This window comes from Podarcis gaigeae, assembly GCF_964106915.1.
Source record: "Podarcis gaigeae genome assembly, chromosome: 17".
Classification (NCBI taxonomy): domain Eukaryota; kingdom Metazoa; phylum Chordata; class Lepidosauria; order Squamata; family Lacertidae; genus Podarcis; species Podarcis gaigeae.
Genome location: NC_139694.1, coordinates 806,264 through 827,577, shown reverse-complemented (window position 1 = coordinate 827,577; position 21,314 = coordinate 806,264). Strand labels below are relative to the sequence as shown.

Here is a 21,314-nt window from a genome sequence, read left to right as displayed (position 1 = left end):
CTTTCTGTAAAAAAGTGATTTAAATCAATTTGATTTAAATCAAATCCACCCTGTTTGTTCACCAGTGTTGGCTTCAGTAAACTATAGAAGTACGATGGAAATATGGGTGCCATTCAGAGTTGTCGCTGAATCAATCTATAGTATCTCCCAGTGCTTATATGTGATTTTCCTCTTCTCACCTTGTTGTGTTTGCAACAAATGACTTGTGTATTGGCTTTTTACTCTGCCGTAACATGCAATTTACCTCTACCTTGTAACTGTTTTCTGTGGGTGTACAAAGCTGCATTTCTTGAAAGGGAGACACAAACTTGAGGGTGTGTTGTGAGCTTTTCCTGGGAGAGTTCTGGCTCCCGGAAATTTGCATTCAGCTTCTCTGAATTCCAGCCTAATTCTGACCCGCTTTTAGAGGCGTTTCCAGATAGGATACCAGTTGGAAATGTCTGGTCAACTGGACTAAATAAACTGCGGCCCTTTCTGCCTTATTGTCCCCCTGAGTCTTCTAAGTGCCTTGTCCTTTAGGTGGCACAGATTGTTAAACATGAAATGGAACACGCTGTAAAACTCTTGGCGAAGCTGTCGGTCAAAGTCAAAGTTGGGCCCAGCTGGGGAGACCTGCAAGAGCTGGAGTTGTGAACAGGTAATATAGAAGTTTGTACTGCGCTGCCTGATGCTGCAGCAAAATGCAAGACGTCTCTGATGAGTCTGGACAACGGGATCCATTTCTTTCAATGACAATTTTGAATTCTCATATGAATCTTTAAATCGCACTTCCCCAACCTCCATAGTCCAATACAGTTAGAGGGTGACGGGTTGGAGAAGGCAGCTCTAAATGACGTGTCGCATAACTAGAAATCACAATGAAATGCAAAGTATTTAAATTAATTCCTAGTAATATATTTATTTATTTGAAGGCCTACAATTTTTCTCTTTCATAACTGACTTGGGAGAAGCATTCTGAGCTTTGACATTAGCTTTTCCAGCTGGGATCCTCTGGAAAATTTGACACCCCCCCCCCCAAAAAAAAATCACAATGTGCGCAACTGAATATACAATTGAGGGCAGCTATAGCTCAGATTTCTGTCATACTTGCATCTTTTAAAAAAGGATGCCATTCTCCTGGGAATTCATACATGCATATGACTCGCTGCATTTTACACCACATGCACAGGAGACAGTAGAAGACACTGGCAGTCTTTCCAAAGTGTGCACAATTCAAAAGCAGTAAATTTGTGAAATAGGTTTGCTTTGAGAAAATGAACTTGATCTGATTTTCCTGTCTCTAAAGCAGGTAGCAGCATCCTGTGATTCTGGCTCCTGTTGTGGGTTTTCTGCTAGGCATTTTAACCAATGAATCGTTTGCTTTGTAAACTATGATATTATTTCATTGCTGTGTAAATAATAAACAGATTTTTTATATCACTTTCCTTCGCTGGAGCGATACTTGAAAAAAGGAATAGCACTGTGCTTTGACAGGTAGGCCACCTGATATATTGTTAGATGCCTGCGGGTTGTTTTTTGAAAAGTTACACTGATTTTTGTATTTGCGGTATTTATAATTTTATGTGTGCATGTGAGTTTTAGATGTGCTTTATCAATAATTTCTTATGTGTACTGCTCACGGGGTCTTTGCTGCGGGAGCACATTCATCTCGTGCTATAACACCTGCGCTTGCTCCCGGTGGAGTATAGGATAATAATAAGAATAATAAAATATTATTATTATTATTATTATTATTATTATTATTATTATTATTAATAATAATAATAATAATAATAAAAACATTTTATTTATATCCCGCCCTCCCCAGCCGAAGCTGGGCTCAGAGCGGCTAACAACAATAAAATGATACACATTCTAAAATCATTTCATTATAAAATTAATTTAAATCACATTAATGGCAACCATTGGGCTAGAGTTCAGTGAGGATTGCCAAAGGAGGGAGTCAGGCTGTGCCCTGGCCAAAGGCCTGGTGGAACAGCTCTGTCTTGCAGGCCCTGCGGAAAGATGTCAAGTCCTGCAGGGCCCTAGTCTCTTGGGGCAGAGCGTTCCACCAGATCGGGGCCACGGCCGAAAAGGCCCTGGCTCTGGTTGAGGCCAGCCTAACTTCTCTGTGGCTCAGGTTTAGGATCAGGTTTATGGTGTTGATTTAAATCTTTAAAGCCCTATAGGGCCTAGGACCCTCGTACCTACGGGACCGCCTCTCCTGGTCTGCCCCATGGAGGACCTTAAGGTCTGCAAATAATAACACCCTGAAGATCCCAGGCCCCAGGGAGATCAAACTGCCTTGACCAGAGCCAGGGCTTTTTTGGCCGTGGCTCCGATCTGGTGGAACGCTCTGTCACAGTGGCAGACCAGTGGCAACAGTTGTCCCTGGAGAATATTAACCACTCTCAATTTTGCCCATGGACTGCCATCTGTCCAGATTTTAATTTGCTCTGGACTAATTTTAAGATGTATTTTAATTAATTGATGGTCTGTTTTTATGTTCTTTGTATGCTGTGTTAGTTTTATGAGCTTGGCCCCAGCAGGGGAGGGCGGGGTACACATAAAAATTTACTATTATTAAAAACCTCATGATTAACTAAAAAAGATAAGGTTCCACTTTGTTTGCATGAGTGCATCATATACAATTTATGCAACCTTAAAAGCCCCAAGTGGCAGACTCTGGGTTTCCAAATTTTAGTGGCATAAAACTACCCTAAAACCGCCTGTGATACAAACTTGGTGGTTGATTGGCAAACTAAAGAGGTTTCATACTAAATAGTGGGCCAAGCCAGCAGAATGGACAAACACCCATGGTTTGGGACTTTTGCCCCCAAATGGGACTCTGGTCCAGACTCTTTCGGGGCAAAGAAGCGCCCCAAGGAGAGATCTCCCCAGCTGGAAACCCCAAGATCCCAAAGGCCCCCAGCAGAAAACAGACCCTGACCGGGACGCCAGTCAGTGATCGCCCAGCTGCTCTAGGACATTGCTGAGACCACTTGGATGTTTGGCTTCTGCTGCAGGAGCACTGCCCACAGAATCAGAGTTGGGATCCCGAGGGTCATCTAGTCCAACCCCCCGAAATGCTGGAACCTGGTCCTGAATCCTGACCTCAGACTCCCTCCAAGGCACCTTCCGATCTCCCCTTTATTGGGTCATCAGTCTCCCTCAGTGTTTGGCATGCTGACAGATCACAGGGGTTGATTTCTTGGCCTAAACTGCTTCATTGCTATATTTTCCAACACTAGGAAAGCAGCTCGTATTTCTACAATCCTGCTGCGATTTCCAATTGCCAGGAAAAGGTTCTCCTTTCTCACAGCTACATGATGTCCTCTTGGGCTTTGACTAACGTCGACCGCTGCATAAATAAAGCACCATCAATTGGCCACGGAAGTTTAATCTTACTTTATTTTTCTACTAATGAAATGCACAAGTGTTTTCAAACTTAAGATTGTCTACAGAAAAGGAATGTCAAATGAGAGGAATGCAGGGCATTGTCTGTTGAGAGCAACATGCTTGAGATGTACTGACTTCTTTGCTTTAAAAAGAAAGTGTTGCTGCTTATTTCTTTTGTGGAACTTAGAAGGAAATCCCTTTTCTTCAATCACAGCATGCTTTGCTTTTGCGCCTTGCTTGTATGAGAAGTCAATTAGTCATGCAAAGTTTTAAAGTTTAAATGCATTAACAATCTATTTTGTACAGGACATTTTAAACTATCGACAGTCCTCCCCACAGTTCAAACCTAATTCCAGTGAAATCATTACCTGTTAAAGATGATTGTTCCGGTGGGAGTTGGGAGGAAGAGACTTGATTACAAAGACCCACCACGTCTAGGTCTCTGAAAAAGTTCTCACTTGATCCTCTAGTGTGAAAGGGATTCCAAGGAGCTGCTTCTGCCCAATGACTGGATTTTTAGAATAAGGCCTCAAGGTCCTTTGACTCCTGTTCTCAGTACACAGAAGTCTTGCTTCTTCATGGTTAAAAGTCAAAACTGGTACCATTTTTTGTCCTTGTATTTCAACATTACCTGCAGGAGTGAAAAAGCAATATTATCCGAGAGACACAAATGAAGAAGTCACAGTTCAACATTGATTCCCAATATTTTGAAGCAGAGTACACCTCTTCTGGGGACGCGGGTGATGCTGTGGGTTAAACCACAGAGCCTAGGACTTGCCGATCAGAAGGTCGGTGGTTTGAATCCCCACAATGACGGGGTGAGCGCCTGTTGCTCAGTCCCTGCTCCTGCCAACCTAGCAGTTCGAAAGCACATCAAAGTGCAAGTAGATAAATAGGCGGGAAGGTAAACGGCGTTTCCGTGCGCTGCCCTGGTTCACCAGAAGCGGCGTAGTCATGCTGGCCACATGACCCAGAAGCTGTACACCAGTTTCCTCGGCCAATAAAGCGAGATGAGCGCCGCAACCCCAGAGTCGGCCACGACTGGACCTAACAGTCAGGGGTCCTTTACACCTCTTCCGCCCACAAGCGGTGTTAACATTCGGTAGCTGAAAATGAATGAAAGCAAGCCAAGTGACACTGGCTATTACTGGCCAATGTGCACTCCATCTACCCCACTGATGTCTAGATGAGAAGCCTCATGTCATCAAATTCTCCTCAATATAGATCCAGAGCAGATTCCAATGTATAGTTAGCGGAGTAAAAACTTAAACACGTTGCAGGACTCCAAAAAGAGGCAATTGTATTTCATCCAGCAGAGCTTTACAGCTACTGAAGGCAAATGAGCATAATGGTCACAAATCCAATACATTCAGGACTGGCCCTGTCCATAAGAAATCCAGTTGCAGCAGACTTACTGTATTTTTCGCTCCATAAGACGCACCTGACCATTAGATGCACCTAGTTTTTAGAAGGGGAATGCAAGAAAAAAAATACCTTTAAAGGGAGCTGTCAGGGGTTCAGAAGGGGAGACACAGGAGAGGGAGCAAATGGAGAGTGAGGAGGAGGAGTACGAGGGGGGCGCAGGCAGTGACAGTGGCCAGAGTTATTCCACAAGCCTCTCTAGCGAATCGGAGGACTCACAGAAGGGAGCGCCGGTGGCCAGAGCGAGGGGGGCTCCAGGGGGGAAGCCCCAGGAGGAAGGGGCCAGCGGGGAGTCCCTGAACAGCAGCTGGAGATCAGGACCAGCGTCTCCATCAGAGCGCAGTGGGGAGGGGGAGTCCCAGGAGTCGGGACAAGTGTCCTCACCACCAGAGGGAGGAGAGGAGTCAGGTTTGGCAACACCCACATCAGGAAGCGGGGAAACGGTCAGAAGGAAAGTCACCGGCTGGGCGCGCGCACCAAGTTCAAATGTACAGGAGCGCGGCACAGCGGGGAGCCCGGGAAGGGAGCCAGGTCCTAAAGCCCGCCGGAGGGAGGGGCAAGACTCAGGAGGCTCCGCGTCAGAGGAGTCCAGGAAGGAGGGAACCCCAGAGGGCAGAAGGACCCAACGCAGGAAAGAGCAGCGCAAGAGGTGGAGCCGGGCTAGAATCTTAAACTGGTGTGGGTGGAGCAGTGAGTCAGAGGGGACTTAGCCGGTCTAGCGTTAAGACGTGGGCCTGCGCGCCCAGAGCTTGGAAATGGAAACTAAACTTTAATAAAGACTTTTGTATATAACATCCACTGGGCGTTGGTCCTCTGTGAGCTGGGACCTAGCGGCAGTCCTGACAGGAGCGCTGAGCAGAGCCTGTATGCACCCCAGGCTCTGCTCAGCACTCCCTTTCATGAGCTGAGAGGAGCATGTGTGCGGCGCTTGCAGGCTTTTCCCTTCACTGACGGGCTGCCCTTCTCCCTCTTTGGGGGAGGAAGCCCCCAGGAGCCGCACACATGCTCCACGCGGCTCGTGAAAGGGAGCACGGCTCTTGGGGGCTTTTCCGGGAGGTGGGGGAAGCGACTGAGGGGCTGCCCTCTGTCCCTCCCCACACCTCCCACAAAAGCCATCAAGAGCCACACACTCTTCAAAGAGCGCACGGCTCTTGCGGGCTTTTCTACGAGGTAATAATAATAATAGTAATAATTTTTATTTATACCTCGCCCTCCCCAGTCAAGGCCGGGCTCAGAGCGGCTTCCAAGCAATAATAAAAACAAGTTGAATGATTACAACTTAAAAACAAAATTAAAATACAACATTAAAATATTGAAACATTAAAATATTTAAATTGCAGGAGGAAAAAGGAAAAAAGAAAGAGGGGGAGGGAATCAAATTCTCCCGCAGAAGCCGCGCACCCTTTAAAGAACACACAGCTTTTGCACGCTTTACTACGCGGCCAGTCAGTCCCTTCTCCCTCCTGGGGGAAACCCGCAAGACCCGCACGGAGCATGTGTGCGGCTCTTGGGGGCTTTTCCTGCCTGCCTCCCACCTGCATTTGCTCCATAAGACGTGCACACATTTCCCCTTGCTTTTTAGGAGGGAAAAAGAGTGAAAAATACGGTAACTTAAACTTACAATAGCGTCTAATAAGTCTAAACCTTAACACTAAGCATACTGTGTACGGAACACCACACCAGAAGGAAAAGAGACAGAGAAACCCAGGCTCCTTCTGGCCCTACTTTTATAGTCAGGACGATATTGACAAAAAGAGATAAGAGAACCAGTTTAAGCCAGCTTTACTCAGCTTCTCGGAAGGAATAACCCAAACATCATGAAGTTTCTTTCACACAGAGAAGCTTCCAGAACCCTCTTGAATTAAGTAGAACACGAAAGATCTCTACACATCAGATCCATAATGTCTGCGCCAAGAAATGCAACCTGACGCCTCGTTCGAGGACCACCACTCACCTCATGTGCATGTTTGGAGAAAGCTTCTGCACTGGCCATCATTCTCGCCGTCCTTTCATCCAGTTCCCCCAGTTTCTGCCCCCTCTCATCCAGAGCAATGCGCGCCCGAGCCAGCTCTCCGATTGCGCTGCCCGCGGCTCCTTTCACCCCTTCGACGCCACCCGATCCGGGGATGTGCTGAGCCAGACTGCGAGATGCTTTTCCTGCCGTAGCCTCGCCAACTGCAAAGAGAATTCCGAACTGAATCAGAGGGTTTTCTTTCTGTACTATCTTCTCTCCCCCTTTGTTGATGCTATTTTGTAATAAAAGGGGGGTGGCATTGGTGACATCATGCTGGGTCATAAGGAAAGGGTTAAATGAGTGAAGTGATTGGCCAGTGGGAACCCAAGGGGAGGAGTTAGAGTTAGCGCTGGAGTTGTTGGGGAGTCAGTCGGGTGTTAGAGAAGAGAGAGGAAGATTAAGTCTGTGGGTTGGGATAGTTTGATGTGAGGGAGTGAGAGAATCTGTTGAGAGGAGTCAGATAGACAGTTGGGATAATCAGTTAGAGGTAATAGGAAGGTACAGGTCAGTAAGGAAACTAGGATTAAGAAACTGACAAGAAAAATGATCTGAAACTTGTTAAGGCTTATAAAATAAACTCATTTATTTGGTTTAATGTTAACAACTGTCTGGACTCCGTGTGTACCCGAGAAAAACGGGTTGGTGGCAGCGGGGAAGCAATCACAGTGGTGGCACAGGGATCAATAGACTGTCAAACGTCCGGGGACCATGTGTGATCGCCACGGGGGGGGGGGGGGGAGAGAGAAGATTTCCCTTTCACATATCTATTCAATACAGCCAACATGTTATTTCATGCCCTCTTGCTGAAATGCTGTACCGACAGTTCAACAGCTGGGGCCGTCGTGCAAAAGCAGCTCCATCTTCTGAAGGGATAATTATTCCATTTTATTAATCAGTTATCGTGGCGTTTGCCTCCTAGGTGGGTCATAAGGAAAGGGTTAAAATGAGTGTGATGTGATTGGCCAGTGGAAACTGATAGGAGGAGTTAGGGTTAGAGGGAGAGTTGTGTGAAAGTCAGTTGAGAGTTGGGAGTTGGAGAAGGAGGAGGGAGAATAGTCTGTGGGTTGGTCGAGTTGTGTGGTGAGAGAGTGAGAGGACCTATTAGGTGGAGTCAGATAGATACAGTGATGCCTCGCAAGACGAAATTAATCCGTTCCGTGAGGCTCTTCGTCTAGCGGTTTTTTTGTCTTGCGAAGCAAGCCCATTGACAGCGGATTAGCGCTATTAGCGGTTTAGCGGCTTTTAGCGATCAGCTGTTAAGCGGCTTATCAGTGGATCAGCTGATAAGCGGCTTAGCGGCTTAGGAAAAGGGGGGGAAAAGGGAAAAATCCCCGCAGGAACTCGCAAGACATTTTCGTCTTGCGAAGCAAGCCCATAGGGAAATTCGTTTTGCGAAACGCCTCCAAAACGGAGTCTAGCGGGTTTTCCGTCTTGCGAGGCACCACTGTAGTTGGGCTAATCAGTTTGAAGTTCTTAGGAACGAATAGGACAGTTAAGGAACTAAGATTAAGAAACTGCCAAGAAAAATTAACTGAAACCATAAGCTTGTTCATGCCTATAAGATAAACTTGATTATCTGTTAATGTTAACAACTGACTGGACTCCGTGTGTCGCCGAGAGAAACGGGTTGGTGGCAGCGAAGAAAGCAATCACAGTGGTGGCACAGGGTCAACAGACCATCAAACGTCGAGGGGCCCTGTGTGATCGCCACAGTTATATCCTTGGTTTTCCTCCAGTGAGCAGTGACATGCATCGTACTCCCCCACTCCCTATTATCTTCACAACAAGCCTGTAGCTTAGGCTGAGAGACACCAATAGGCCCAAAGACCAATGAGCTTCATGGCTGAGTGGGGATTGGGGCCCTGGTCACCCAGGTCCTCCTCCAACACGCTAATACGCCACACTAGAAGACTCAACTGAGACACAGCTCTGTCTCCCCAGAGGCTCACTTCCCTCCTCCCCACACAAGAGAATGGTAGCAAGAATCTTTGGAGAAAGTCTTACCTGTTAGATCAACTTGTGAACAGTGACAAGGGATGCTTTTTCCCTTTCCTATCTATGCAGAACCCTGGCCATAGCCCTTGGCACACTAACACACACCAACTTGTGGAAGAGCTGTTTTGAATTAGCGGTGTCAAACGTAGTACAGTGGTACCTTGGTTCTCGAACTTAATCCGTTCGGGGAGTTCATTCGATTCCCGAAACCATTCAAAAACCAAGGCACAACGTATGATTTGCTGCAGGAGCTTCCTGCACTAAAGCGGAAGCCATGTTCGCTTTCCGAAAAACGTTTGCAAACTGGAACACTTACTTCCAGGTTTGCGGCATTCGGGAGCCGATTCAAGCTATTCAAGTACCAAGGTGCCACTCTATCACCCAAATTATCTATTTGAATAATCTTTCCCATTTTGTTGCCCAGGGACAGCAGCACATCCAAAAAGTTGTGTAGGCATGGCCGCCAATTTCATTTTCTTCCCTTCTGCAGGCAAATGCCTCCTTCGCTATTCGCTCTCTTTGGCTTTTTCCTTCGTTTTGCATTTGATGCGAGTGAGAGGGGGAAGATCACTTACAGAGCTCTTCTCTGTCGAGTGTGCCTCCGGTTCCACCAAAAAGCCCCTTCAGAAAGCCTCTGTACTGAGCCTCCGGAGTTTCCACCGGAATGAACAACTCCCCAAGCATATCCTGGGCAAAAACAAATCAATTTTAGGCAAAACAACAGACCAGAAGGCAGGTACATTCACCATACTACACTCTGGAACAGAATGGGATGTCTTCCCCTCCTCTAATTTCTTTCTAGACACTTCCAGTCACAGCGTTTGACGAGGTTTCCAAACTCACCTGCAGATTGTCAAACATCTCCTGGCTGTAGTTCAATCTCTGGACTTCTGTGGGAGAACTAAGATACAACGCTTGTCCTTCATTGGTAAAACGAAAGGTCTGGGCAATCCTCATGTCTGTTACAGGCAAATAATGAACATCTAGCAATGGGCGGAGGCTGGGTAAACTGGAAAGAAACAAGCAGACGTTATACGTTGGAAGAGAAAATACAGTATTCCCCGCAGTCCAGATTCTCAACTTTGCCATCAAAGCAGCTGCGATCCTATGCGTATTTGATGGAGGCAGTGAGAGATTTTACTTTCTTGGGCTCCATGATCACTGCAGACGATGACAGCAGTCACGACATTAAAAGACGCCTGCTCCTTGGGAGAAAGGCGATGGCAAACCTAGACAGCATCTTAAAAAGCAGAGACATCACCTTGCCGACAAAGGTCTGTATAGTTAAAGCCATGGTTTTCCCAGTAGTGATGTATGGAAGTGAGAGCTGGACCATAAAGGAGGCTGATAGCCAAAGAATTGATACTTTTGAATTCTGGTGCTGGAGGAGACTCTGGAGAGTCCCATGGACTGCAAGAAGATCCAACCTCTCCATTCTGAAGGAAATCAGCCCTGAGTGCTCACTGGAAGGACAGATCCTGAAGCTGAGGCTCCAAGACTTTGGCCACCTCATGAGAAGAGAAGATTCCCTGGAAAAGACCCTGATGTTGGGAAAGATGGAGGGCAGAAGGAGAAGGGGACAACAAAGGACGAGATGGTGGGACAGTGTTCTCGAAACTACCAGCATGAGTCTGACCAAACTGCGGGAGGCAGTGGAAGACAGACTAAACAACAATATGTCCCACTGAACACAGTGCCACTTGCTCCTGTATAGGATTAGGTTGTAAATCAACCAATGGCCAGGTTCATTCAGGTGCTAGAGTAGGCCCAGGTAAAATTTCATCTTATGACAAACATTTTGCCTAAAGCATATCTAAACCTCGCAGGTAGCAAAGCTGCTACCTGTGTGAATCATCTAACTGCCTCCAAAATATTATTAATATTCTGCTGGGAGTCGCCCAGAGTGGCTGGGGAAACCTAGCCAGATGGGCGGGGTATGAATAATAAATTGTTATTGTTATTATTACTTCTGCCCCTACCCTGAGTTTAGAGGATGGGAATGTGAGGCACAGGTGCATATCAGCAACACTATGACACTTCCCCCCAAACCTCTAGATTATCTTTCTCAGAAGTTCTACTAAGATATTAAAAGGCATGTTTTAAACGGCTCCTCTAGGAATGAGTGGAACTACTGCAAAAAAAAAACTTATTTAGAAAGGTCTACCCAGAAGTTTACAAAATTGAGGTAATTTCAATATGTTTTAATATTTTAAACTTCTCTATGTTTTAAAGTATGGTTGTAATTTTTTCTATTATATTTTTGTAAACTGCTTTGATGTTTTTGTGGAATCAATGGAGTGTATAAATATAAACAAACAAACAACCAACTGTGTTCCCTTAATTGGCAACTCTGACAGGCCACAATGTTGAGCATGCGAATGGTAGCTGTCCAAGCAACTGAGACGAAAAAGCTGAGAAGCATCTATCACAGCATGACTAGATCTTGCCCTTGCAATGAGCCCTTTTGATTCTACTCTAAAAAGGCATCATCCGAGCTGGAGCAGATGCCAGTGATTTTATCACCAAAGTGTTTAGCAAACTGGGTGTTAGTAGACTACCAAGTGTATCACTGACTCAAAATTGTAGGCCAGAATTGTAGTCCTTCTAAAGCATTTGGAACAGTTCTACAGGCCAACAACTAAAACAATAGCAAAGAAGAAAGACTTTTTCATCACTATCAATGTCACAAAGCAGGCCTGAAAGTGAGCTCTCTCTAATCGCTGTGTTATTGGACTTGCTTCATATCTTCCATCGCTTGCATTTCAGCCATCTTCCTACTGCCCTCAAATTGGTAAAGAACCAGGATGAATGGGAGAGAGTGCTTGGATGCAATCCTGTCTAACTGCCCAGACCATTTCCCTATTCCAGGGGTTGGCAACACGCAGATCGACCAGACATGTCAGCAGTAAAATAGGAGAAGGATTAGGATTTTCCTTGGAATCCTGTTTCAGAGGTTCCTTTGATAAGCAAATACACATCACCCCTAACTGCTTGCCATTTTCCCCTTCCCTTCGATAGGGAATAGCTCAGATTCACTTAATAATTTTAAATACCTCAGTATCATGATATGCCCATGGGCAGAGAAGCATGCCAAGCAAGCGTTGTTACACATGGTCACCACATCGGCTCGCAAGAGAAAGGAGGTGTCTGTGATATTGTGAACGTAGAGGCAGATCTGGGAAGGCAGTGAAAAAACTTTGGCTTGTTTCTCTGAACAGACAACAGCAAACTGGTGGTCTCCCATGTCCTGGGACGAGCAGGGAGAATGCATGACGAGTTTTCTTTTCCTTGTTCTTTCACTTTCGTCGGTGCTGTTTGGATCTCTCCATGTTTCATAGGGTGGGTGTATTAGGGTCCCTGTGCAGCTCAAGCAACCAAACGTTAACACTGCTCCCTTCAGTGACAGAACGGTACCTAGGAAACATAATTCAAATTGATTAACTTCCCCAAATTAGCTATAAAGGTGCCAAGACACATTAACCAACTTTATACAGTCATTTGTTGAGTATATGTGCATCTTCCTCTTCTGCTGCCTCATGACATTGACAAATGATTAGACTTTAGAACAGCCATGCTGGTTTATAAATCTCTAAACCCTGAGGGAGTCAACTCCGGAAAGTCGCATGCCAACCTGCTGGCGGCACTCAAGAGATCATGCTGGTCAGAAAATCTCCTATCACCTCTTTGAATTATCTGAATAGTTCCCCCCCCCCCCCATGCCATTAACTTCTCATGCGCAACTGGAGCGGAAGGGAGGAGCACAATCTTGGCATCATGTTTCCTGGAATGAGCAAAATAGGAATTTAGCTCCCACTACCTCCAAATATGACAAAGTGAGAGTCTTTTTTCCTTCAAAAAATTGGAAGCTATTCTTAATGTTGTAAGAAAAAGCCAGGGTTTTTTTCCCTGGAACTCAGTTCTGGCACCTCTCAGGTGAGCGCCATTGCAATTGTAAGGGACAAGGGAGGTGTTCATGGAGAATTCTGGCACCTATTTTTCAAGAAAAAATAGCGCTGTTGCCAAAAATAGCCAATCAGCAAGCTCGCAGCTAGTAATAGAAGATGGAGCTGGTTACTGCAGTTGCTACTTCCAAAGGAATTAATAGTTTTATTTGTTTTTAAACCTTTTTTATTCAATTTTACATTTGAATTCAAACAATCACAATCATCAGCATTTAGGATTCCCTGAATCCTTAGACTTCTCTCCACTCCTCCATGATCAAACTTTTTTTACTGCATCATATATTTTCTCTATATTCTTAAGATAATCCATTTTCTCCTTAGTTTTTAATCACTGCAAGCGTTACTCAAATCCTGCCAAAGTTTTTAGTTGTTTACAAAGTAAATTGTATCCCCCCCCCCAAATTCCTTATTAAAGTTTCTCATCTTCCTGGTTCCTGATTTTCCCAGGCATTTTTGCCATTTCGGCATAGCCCATGATCTTCATCAACTATTTGTCTCTGGTCAGGCAAAGGAAGTAATAGTTAATCTGTTGTTGGCATCCATCTGTCTCGAGAGACAATAGAGTGTGCCTCCAGGGTGAAGTCAAACGGCTGCATTTGTAAGCACCCAAGTGACCTTTCTGGGGCACAAGGCTGGGCAGTGTATATGGAGGTCCTGCGCTGCCCAGTTGACAAGACTCCCCACTTGACCTCACTGATGTGGTCCAAAGGAAAGCACAGCAGTACATTTGGCAGCAGCTTGGAGGTAGGAGTTGACAGAAGGAGGCGTACAAGACACCATCCAACTGTCTTAGGGACTCCGCTCCAGATTTGTGCAGGGTTAGCCTTGGCGCTGTGGTCTAAACCACAGAGGCTAGGACTAGCTGATCAGAAGGTCGGTAGTTCGAATCCCTGTGACAGGGTGAGCTCCCGTTGTTCGGTCCCTGCTCCTGCCAACATAGCAGTTCAAAAGCACAGCAAAGTGCGAGTAGATTAATAGGTACCGCTCCGGTGGGAAGGTAAACGGCGTTTCCCTGCGCTGCTCTGGTTCGCCAGAAGCGGCTTGGTCATGCTGGCCACATGACCTGGAAGCTGTACGCTGGCTCCCTCGGCCAATAAAGCGAGATGAGCGCCGCAACCCTAGAGTCGGTCACAAGTGGACCTAATGGTCAGGGGTCCCTTTACCTCCTTTACCTAGCCTTTTCTTCTGAAGATATTCTGCAAGGCAGAAGAGGTTTAAAGTCTAGTTTATAATAAACAAAAATAATCTAGTTACAGATAGGTAGCCGTGTTGGTCTGCCATAGTCAAAACAAAAAAATAATTCCTTCCAGTAGCACCTTAAAGACCAACTAAGTCAGTTCTTGGTATGAGCTTTCGTGTGCATGCACACTTCTCATACCAAGAACTGACTTAGTTGGTCTTTAAGGTGCTACTGGAAGGAATTTTTTTTGTTTTAAAAAGAATCTAAAGTAACATTTGCTTTATGAGAGCTTGCCCCTCACTGATTTGCATGGGCTTTACCAAATTTGGGCTGCAAGGCGGGGCGTAACAATTCATCCTTCTCCCTACAAAATAACTCCTTGAACATGGAAAACTACCATGTCTTCAAGTAAGGATTTGGTACAGCTCAGATCTAGGGTTAGCACTTCAGTGAGAACTAAGCCTAAATCTTAAGATTTCTGACCACACTGCCCCTCCACAGCACCAAAGGGAGACAAATCCTGAGTTTAACAAGTTCTTGTGCTTAGTGGCGTATTTTTACATATTTCCAAGAAAGCCAGGAAATAAACACTTCTTACCGCTTGGAGAAACGACAACAGGCTCCGTCTGCCTCAATTCATCTGCAGTGGGCAGGTTAAGGGATAGCGTCAAGACCATACCGAGGCCTGTACCAACCCAAAGGCAAGGAGACACTGTGGTGTCATTTTTCCGTGAAAAGGACTCTGTGAAATACAATGCTGTAATTGCTTCTTTAGATTCTTTGTCTATACTGGAGACGCTGGAGCTTCGAGAATGGCTGATGGAGTTCTCTCTGGTTTCTGTCGAAAGAGAGCAACACAAATGAACACACCTTATACCGAGAAGAGGCCACGGGGTCCATCTGGTCCATTACTGCCTTCACCGTTTAGCGGCAGCTCTCCAAGGTATCAAAGCTGCTACCCGAGACTGTGTAATTGGAGATGCAGTTGAAGGAGGCAACACGAGAACGGGGTCTTTTCTGCAGTGGCCCCATTTGTTGAATGCTCTCCCTGAAGAGGCTCACCTGGCACCTTCGTTATACATCTTTAGGCACCAGGCGAAAATGTTACTCTTCAGCCAGGCTTTTGGCTGATTAACAGTTGATGTATTTTTAAATGAATCAGGGAAATTCTTGGTTTGTTTTGTTCTTGTTTGTGGACTACCCTGAGATCTTCTGATGAAGGGTAGTTAGATAGATAGATAGATAGATAGATAGATAGATAGATAGATAGATAGATATGTTCTAAGCCTACGCATCTAAGCTACAGATTGTCTTTACAGAGCATATAAAACAGCATTGTTCCAGAAAAGACATCCAAGCCTGTTTGTCTTCATAATCTCACAAAGCGATTACTTACAATAATCCCAAAAGAGAGAGTGCTTATTAGAAACTCTAGAAGGCTAAGCTTGTGTGCCAAATTCTTTAAATATCTAAGAATAATAACCCCTTAAAAACCACATTAAAATACAAAAACGACTCATAGTTGCCAGGGGTCTTTAAATGCATTCCCCAACCCCAGTTTGTGCTTTCAAAGCCCTCTCAGAGTTTTTCTTTTTTACTTGTCACCTTATGGAGCCTCCACGTTAATTGGCCACCTTTGTGTGATGTCACACATGCACATACCTCCGAAGAATTACCCATTTAATAATTATCAACAGGCAGCAGTATAAATGCTACTACCACAAGAAGTGAAGTGAAGTATCACATAGATCAATTCTAAATTTTAAAAAGGTGAAAACAGCAGCTCCCAAATGCCTGTCTACTGACCTTCTGTTGTGACTGGCAAAGAAATCTCCATGCAAGCAGCAGATTGTACTTTCCTAAATGGAGGCTTTCCAGAACCACGGCGGTTTATTTTTGAAACATCCGCACTAGACATCCTTTTTCCAGAGCTGCAGCTTTGGGAAGTTGGACTTGTACAGTGTCCGTTTATGTGATCTGTAGGGACATTTAAAAAAAATTATAAAGTCACTACAGATTTTTTAATTGTTATACTAGTTGCTGTTAATCCTCTATGCTGCGAGTCACTTTGGGCACAAGTTTGGGATTAAAGAAAACAAATAAATATAAGCAAATATAAAATAACCTGAAAAATAAAATAAACATGACTGAGCAAGATATTTCATACCTTTCCAAAGCACCTTATAGTTTGCAGGATTCTCTGTGTGTGTGTGTATAAAATCATAATGTAGCTATAATAATATTGCTATTCCTATTACAAATATATTTCCCAGCGAACATAATATATAATATTTCAACAGTGGAGATGTGCTTCATCTCACAAGCGAGAAACAGAGTGACCATCACAAACTGCTGACATACCAGAGCACATTTACCTGAAGTTGTGGGAGACCTGCATCTCTCCAGCTCCAATGACACTGGACCATCTGATAGCTCAGTAAGACCTGGGGGGAAATGCAATTAAAATATGATATAATCAATTATCTATGGACAGTAAGGGTGGGAACAAGCTTGGAAACAGTTTTTTTGCCCACAAATACCTTGTTCAACAAGGAACATTTTTAGTGGGGTGGGGTGGTGTTTAAAAAAATCAAAGGGATTGTTCACATATCCCCCCCTCAAAGCATACAAATATAATAGAGACCTGGCCACATGCTTTACACACTCCAATACGAAATAAAAAAATCAAGCCATATGGAGCCAATATTAAACTCTACATAATCATGTATGTATCCAAGAGGCATAACTGGTTGATGTGTCCATTTGATTTCCATATTTGGTGGGAAATAGATGCTCACTACATCCCTAAACGGCCATTACAAGAGCTTTTTCATCCCAAGGATTCCTTGCCAGATCCTGAAATCCCAATATACTCAGTTATGCCACTTGATGAAGCTGTGAAACATTAACACACTTAGATTGGGGGGGGGGGGAGTTAATCAAACCACTGCAAACAAAAGGAAAGACCACATAAAATATCAGACTGACACGGCTTATCCTATTATATGAACCAGTAATTTCAGTCCTCGTGCTGTTACCCAGTTTAGAGGTGGTGAAGAAATAAAACGCACCTCCTTATCCTGGACAGATTAAACCTGGGCTTACTGACAGTCCGCTTACTAATATACTACACTGAAACAAATAACCTGGCTGCAGCTGGACCAAGTTGCTTGGCCATGGGTTACAAATTAGATATCATGGAATTGTAGAGTAGAAAGGGACCTCTAGGATCTTCTAGTCCACCCCCTGCAGTGCAGGAATAGGCAGCTGCTCCATACAGGGATCAAACTTTTGACCAGCGTTCGAAACTCCCATTGTTCCAGGCGCATTTTGCAGCAGGGAATTTCATTACCGCAAGCAGTTTCCAGGCTCTGGATGCAGTACTGCGCCTAAGATTTCAGATTAAAATTGCAGCGTGGAAGGAAAGGAGGACCTTTTCCTGCCTCCCTACTGCCAGCTACTCTCTTAAGACTGGAGAAGAGACCCTCTTAAGAATATTAGGGGGGTGGGCAGGGGAAGCACTAGACCATGTGAAAAGTGAACATAATATTTTAGCTGCAGCTCATTCATTTTCAGCTTTCTATTCTTGTTATAAAAAAGCACACCTAGACATTCCGTTGTTGCGCCCATAACCTCGGTCTAAGGTGCCATTTGGCTCCTGGCTTCCATGTCTCGGTTTCTAACACTGCCTGTGGCACCTTGGTGTTATTAACACCACACTCTATCCAACTGAGCTATCCAAAATTGAAATGGCTTTCTAGATGTTTGAGATGTGGATGAAAGTGAATGGAGTTAAGACTCTCATGAAAGCAAAGCTCTCAGTTTCTGAAAATGCAGCCTCACTTCTCACAGCACATCATTCATGTCAAATCCAACATTCCTGTGAATGTCAGCTGGGGCACTTTTCAGACTTCAACAAGGCATTCTCTACATGTCACCCGTCACTTCCCCTGATCTCATGAGAAAAATGCCACAATAAATCCAAAAGCATCGCTTGGAGGCGATGGTGATCCATGCTTCCAAACACCTTTCACTCCACTCAGCAGCATGGACTTCATGACTCTGAAAGTCACGATCTAGCAAAACGTTTCCAGCAAGCAAGGCAAATTGATTGCTCAGACAACAAAGCTGCATTTTTCTGCTACAGCCCCCTAGAGAGGTTAGCTGTCTGGGAACCTGAGGATTGGTTGCATAATGACAGAGTTTGAAGGGATACATGGACTGCACCTCTCTTGACGAGAATCCGTAATGCCATGAACCACTGCCGTCTGCAAACGGTTGAAATAGAAGTTCAGGCACCTTGTAATTCTGTAAACTAAATCGTAAAGCCTGCATTCCACCTTCCCTGGTATGTGGGAACTGGTGTATTAAGAGGAATCTGCACATACTTAGGGAAAAATCTTAAATTTCCTATTTCCTCTTGGTATAATGAAAGCAGAGGAATTCTGCAGCTGTGCCTAGTACAAATTAAGCTCTGTTTCAATCCCCTCAGACATTTAAGTCTTTATTGCTAATTTTAGCTGTTTGAAAACTAGACGTGGTTACTAACTCTGCACAGCCTCTCTCTTTTAACCATGCTAGTTAGGAACTTTCAAAATCTCCTAACTGTTGAAAACAAAGGCTATGGGATTCATGCATTCCTAAATGTTATTTATTTGCACAATGGCTAGATAAATTATTCAGTGAGGAGTCCCATAAATTAAATGACTAAATGATGTGCTCTTTTCTCTAGAAGCTATTACCCTTATTCATCTCCACCATTTGTTACCGATGTGATCCCTGTCATGGGATTAGGCACCAGGCAAAATTAATTAGCTGCAGGTGTACAAAATTAAATATAAGGAGAGTGGGCATGAAGCCAGCCAGCAATTCACCAGATAGCCATTGGAGAGAAGGGGAGAGGAAGAACTTGAGCCACTTTTGGAATATTTGAGTCACGGGCAAAACACACAGTCCATTAAAGTTAACAAGACCATTAATTCTTGGCGGTGTGCTCCTGTCCTATGGATCCCTGGTAATAACTGCAGAAAGACTATTTTTACAGTTGCATTTGATACTCTAAACGAAACCCTCAAGTCTTTTGAGATGGGATAGAGAGATCAGTCCTAAATGAATGTGGTTAAAAGACGAGGGTAGGAGCTATAGGATTTGACTCTTGGACAATAGCCCCATGCGACCAGCCTGGAGTTACCCAGTCTATAAGCCAGTTCTCCCCTGATTTCGGCAGCTAAGGAAAAATAGAGATTTCTACAGCCATTTCATGAAGAAGTTATTTTCAATAGTAACTTATTTTCTGCATATAATTTCACGGAAGCTGTTATAAAGGAGGTATCAGCACTATCATAATCAGGAGTTAGGTTAAAATCCTAAGCATCCTTACTACCGAGTGAGGTCTACTAAACATGTGCAACAGACTTCTGAGTAAACATGAACATTATGTCAGAGCTAAACAACTAAGTTAAACTGTTTTTCATGTAGCTGAGTGGTAATTGCAGCTACCTTCTGAAAGGACGCTCCTACAAAAGGAGATTTGTTACTTTTGTTGGCATTGAACCACCACTTAACTACTAACAATAGTAATTAATTTCACCCATGGGGGGAATATTTAAACAAACAGCTATTTCCATACAAAATCACTGTATAAATTTCAACAGAAACACCAAAATAGTCATTTCAAAGAATGCAAGCATGCCTGCAATTACTAGCAGACACTGTGACAATTCCTTCTATTATTCCTTCAGCTGAATGTTAGGATCTTCCTCAGTGTGTAGCAATTCTTTTTTATATATATCCCAGTTTGGATACCTGATACTATTCTTTTTTTTAAATTTGATTTGATTCATTTTTTTGATGAATTCCATATCAACAAAACATAAACTAAAACAGTGCTAACAAAAACGGATCTCTAAAGTAAATTAGAAGCGGCCTTGTTAGGATATCTAAGAATACACATACGGTACATTCAAAAATTATTCCTTCACTGACTTCCCATCCCCTTCTTCCAAGGTTTCCTCTTATCTCCTCTCTTTCTCCCGTTGTCTTGGTGTGTAGCAATTCTAAGGGAACTAGACTGCGCTCAGAATATTTAACAGTTCAGCCTGGCTCACCAAGAGAGCAACTACTCTGCTTTTTACATGCTTGCTTCGACCAAGTAATCCAAGGTACAACAGTACAAACCTTGGTGAACAACAGTATGCAACAAGCTACGTTTCAACTATTAAGCAAGCCTTGCAACACTAAGCTTATCTCGGAAAGCACTGTTCAAGTCACCAAGACAAAGTTAGGTGCCTCTCGTATCTCTTTCAGCAAGGATGTATGCTTCCACCTAAGATATGCAAAGAAAATAATTTCAGAAGCAAAAACTAAATTTTCCTAAATATCCCTTGTACAGTTACAGATAGGTAGCCGTGTTGGTCTGCCATAGTCAAAACAAAAAAATTCCTTCCAGTAGCACCTTAAAGACCAACTAAGTTAGTTCTTGGTATGAGCTTTCGTGTGCATGCACACTTCTTCAGGTAACCTCTCAACTTCCCTTCAAATGCATATCATTTTTTAAAATATATAAATACAGATTTTAACGCACAAAGAGCATTACGCTTCTCTTCAGTTGCCAAAAGTACTGAAGACAGATTCGTACTTCATGCAGAAACAAATTTGATTGCTGTGTGTTCTGTACTGTGGTAGGTTACCCCACTTACATGCAACAGCAAACTAGGGTTTGCCACTGATTTGGAAGAAGGGAAAGAAAAACAGAGCGGGGTGGGATGACAAACATGCACACATATTTAAACATCCATTTACGTATGTCTTGCAACCCTCGTTGGGCCAGGGTTTCTGAGACATATGTTCACACACACATGCATATTGCAGAAATATTGAAGATGGTTCCACACTTTATGCAGCAACACACCCAGGACACTTGCAAATGCCCAGCCTAAAGAGGCAGTCTACGCAGGCTCTCGCAAGTGCCCAGTCTCCACAGCTTTTGTCACCATCCGCGAAAACCTCAGTAGAAAATCCATTGCTCTTCTAGCAATTTTCTTTGGGTGAAGCACTATGAGGTGGGGTTTTTTTGCAACCAAATGTGCAAATTTCATGAAGCAAATAAATGAATGAGAATTAAAACCATTTCTGCTAAATTTCATCACCATTTCAACTAGAATCATCATCAGATCTAGAGATGGTACAGTTACAATTACTACTACAGTGGGACCTTGGTTCTCAAACGCCTTGGTACTCATACAACTTGGAACCCAAACACTACAAACCCAGAAGTAAGTGTTCCGGTTTGAGAACTTTTTTAAGAAACCGAACGTGCTCTGTTTTGAGTGTTACGCTTCCGATTTGAGTGTTACATTTCGGT

At 44.0% G+C, this 21,314-nt stretch overlaps 2 protein-coding genes across 7 annotated transcripts in view; one reads left to right on the top strand and one right to left on the bottom strand.

Annotated features, from left to right (window-relative positions):
• POLQ (DNA polymerase theta) overlaps positions 1-1,416 on the top strand; it is a 40,266-nt gene extending 38,850 nt beyond the window's left edge. Inside the window, exon 30 of the mRNA XM_083718126.1 lies at positions 520-1,416. Coding sequence (XP_083574252.1) covers positions 520-633 — 114 coding nt within the window. The 3' untranslated portion in view covers positions 634-1,416. The remainder of the gene's footprint in view (positions 1-519) is intronic.
• The window catches only part of STXBP5L (syntaxin binding protein 5L), a 79,426-nt gene that overhangs the window by 1,070 nt on the left and 57,042 nt on the right, over positions 1-21,314 (bottom strand). For 4 of the 6 annotated variants that reach the window (XM_083718467.1, XM_083718464.1, XM_083718465.1 and 1 more), the window contains 8 exons: positions 16,327-16,395; positions 15,758-15,928; positions 14,550-14,789; positions 11,863-12,223; positions 9,653-9,818; positions 9,385-9,496; positions 6,755-6,975; positions 3,373-4,009 (listed from right to left, as the gene is read on the bottom strand). In XM_083718467.1, coding sequence (XP_083574593.1) covers positions 3,968-4,009; positions 6,755-6,975; positions 9,385-9,496; positions 9,653-9,818; positions 11,863-12,223; positions 14,550-14,789; positions 15,758-15,928; positions 16,327-16,395 — 1,382 coding nt within the window. In that variant the 3' untranslated portion in view covers positions 3,373-3,967. Of the gene's footprint in view, positions 1-3,372; positions 4,010-6,286; positions 6,976-9,384; positions 9,497-9,652; positions 9,819-11,862; positions 12,224-14,549; positions 14,790-15,757; positions 15,929-16,326; positions 16,396-21,314 lie in introns of those variants that run through there. The other 2 variants (XR_014559320.1, XM_083718463.1) reach the window with 2 other exon arrangements.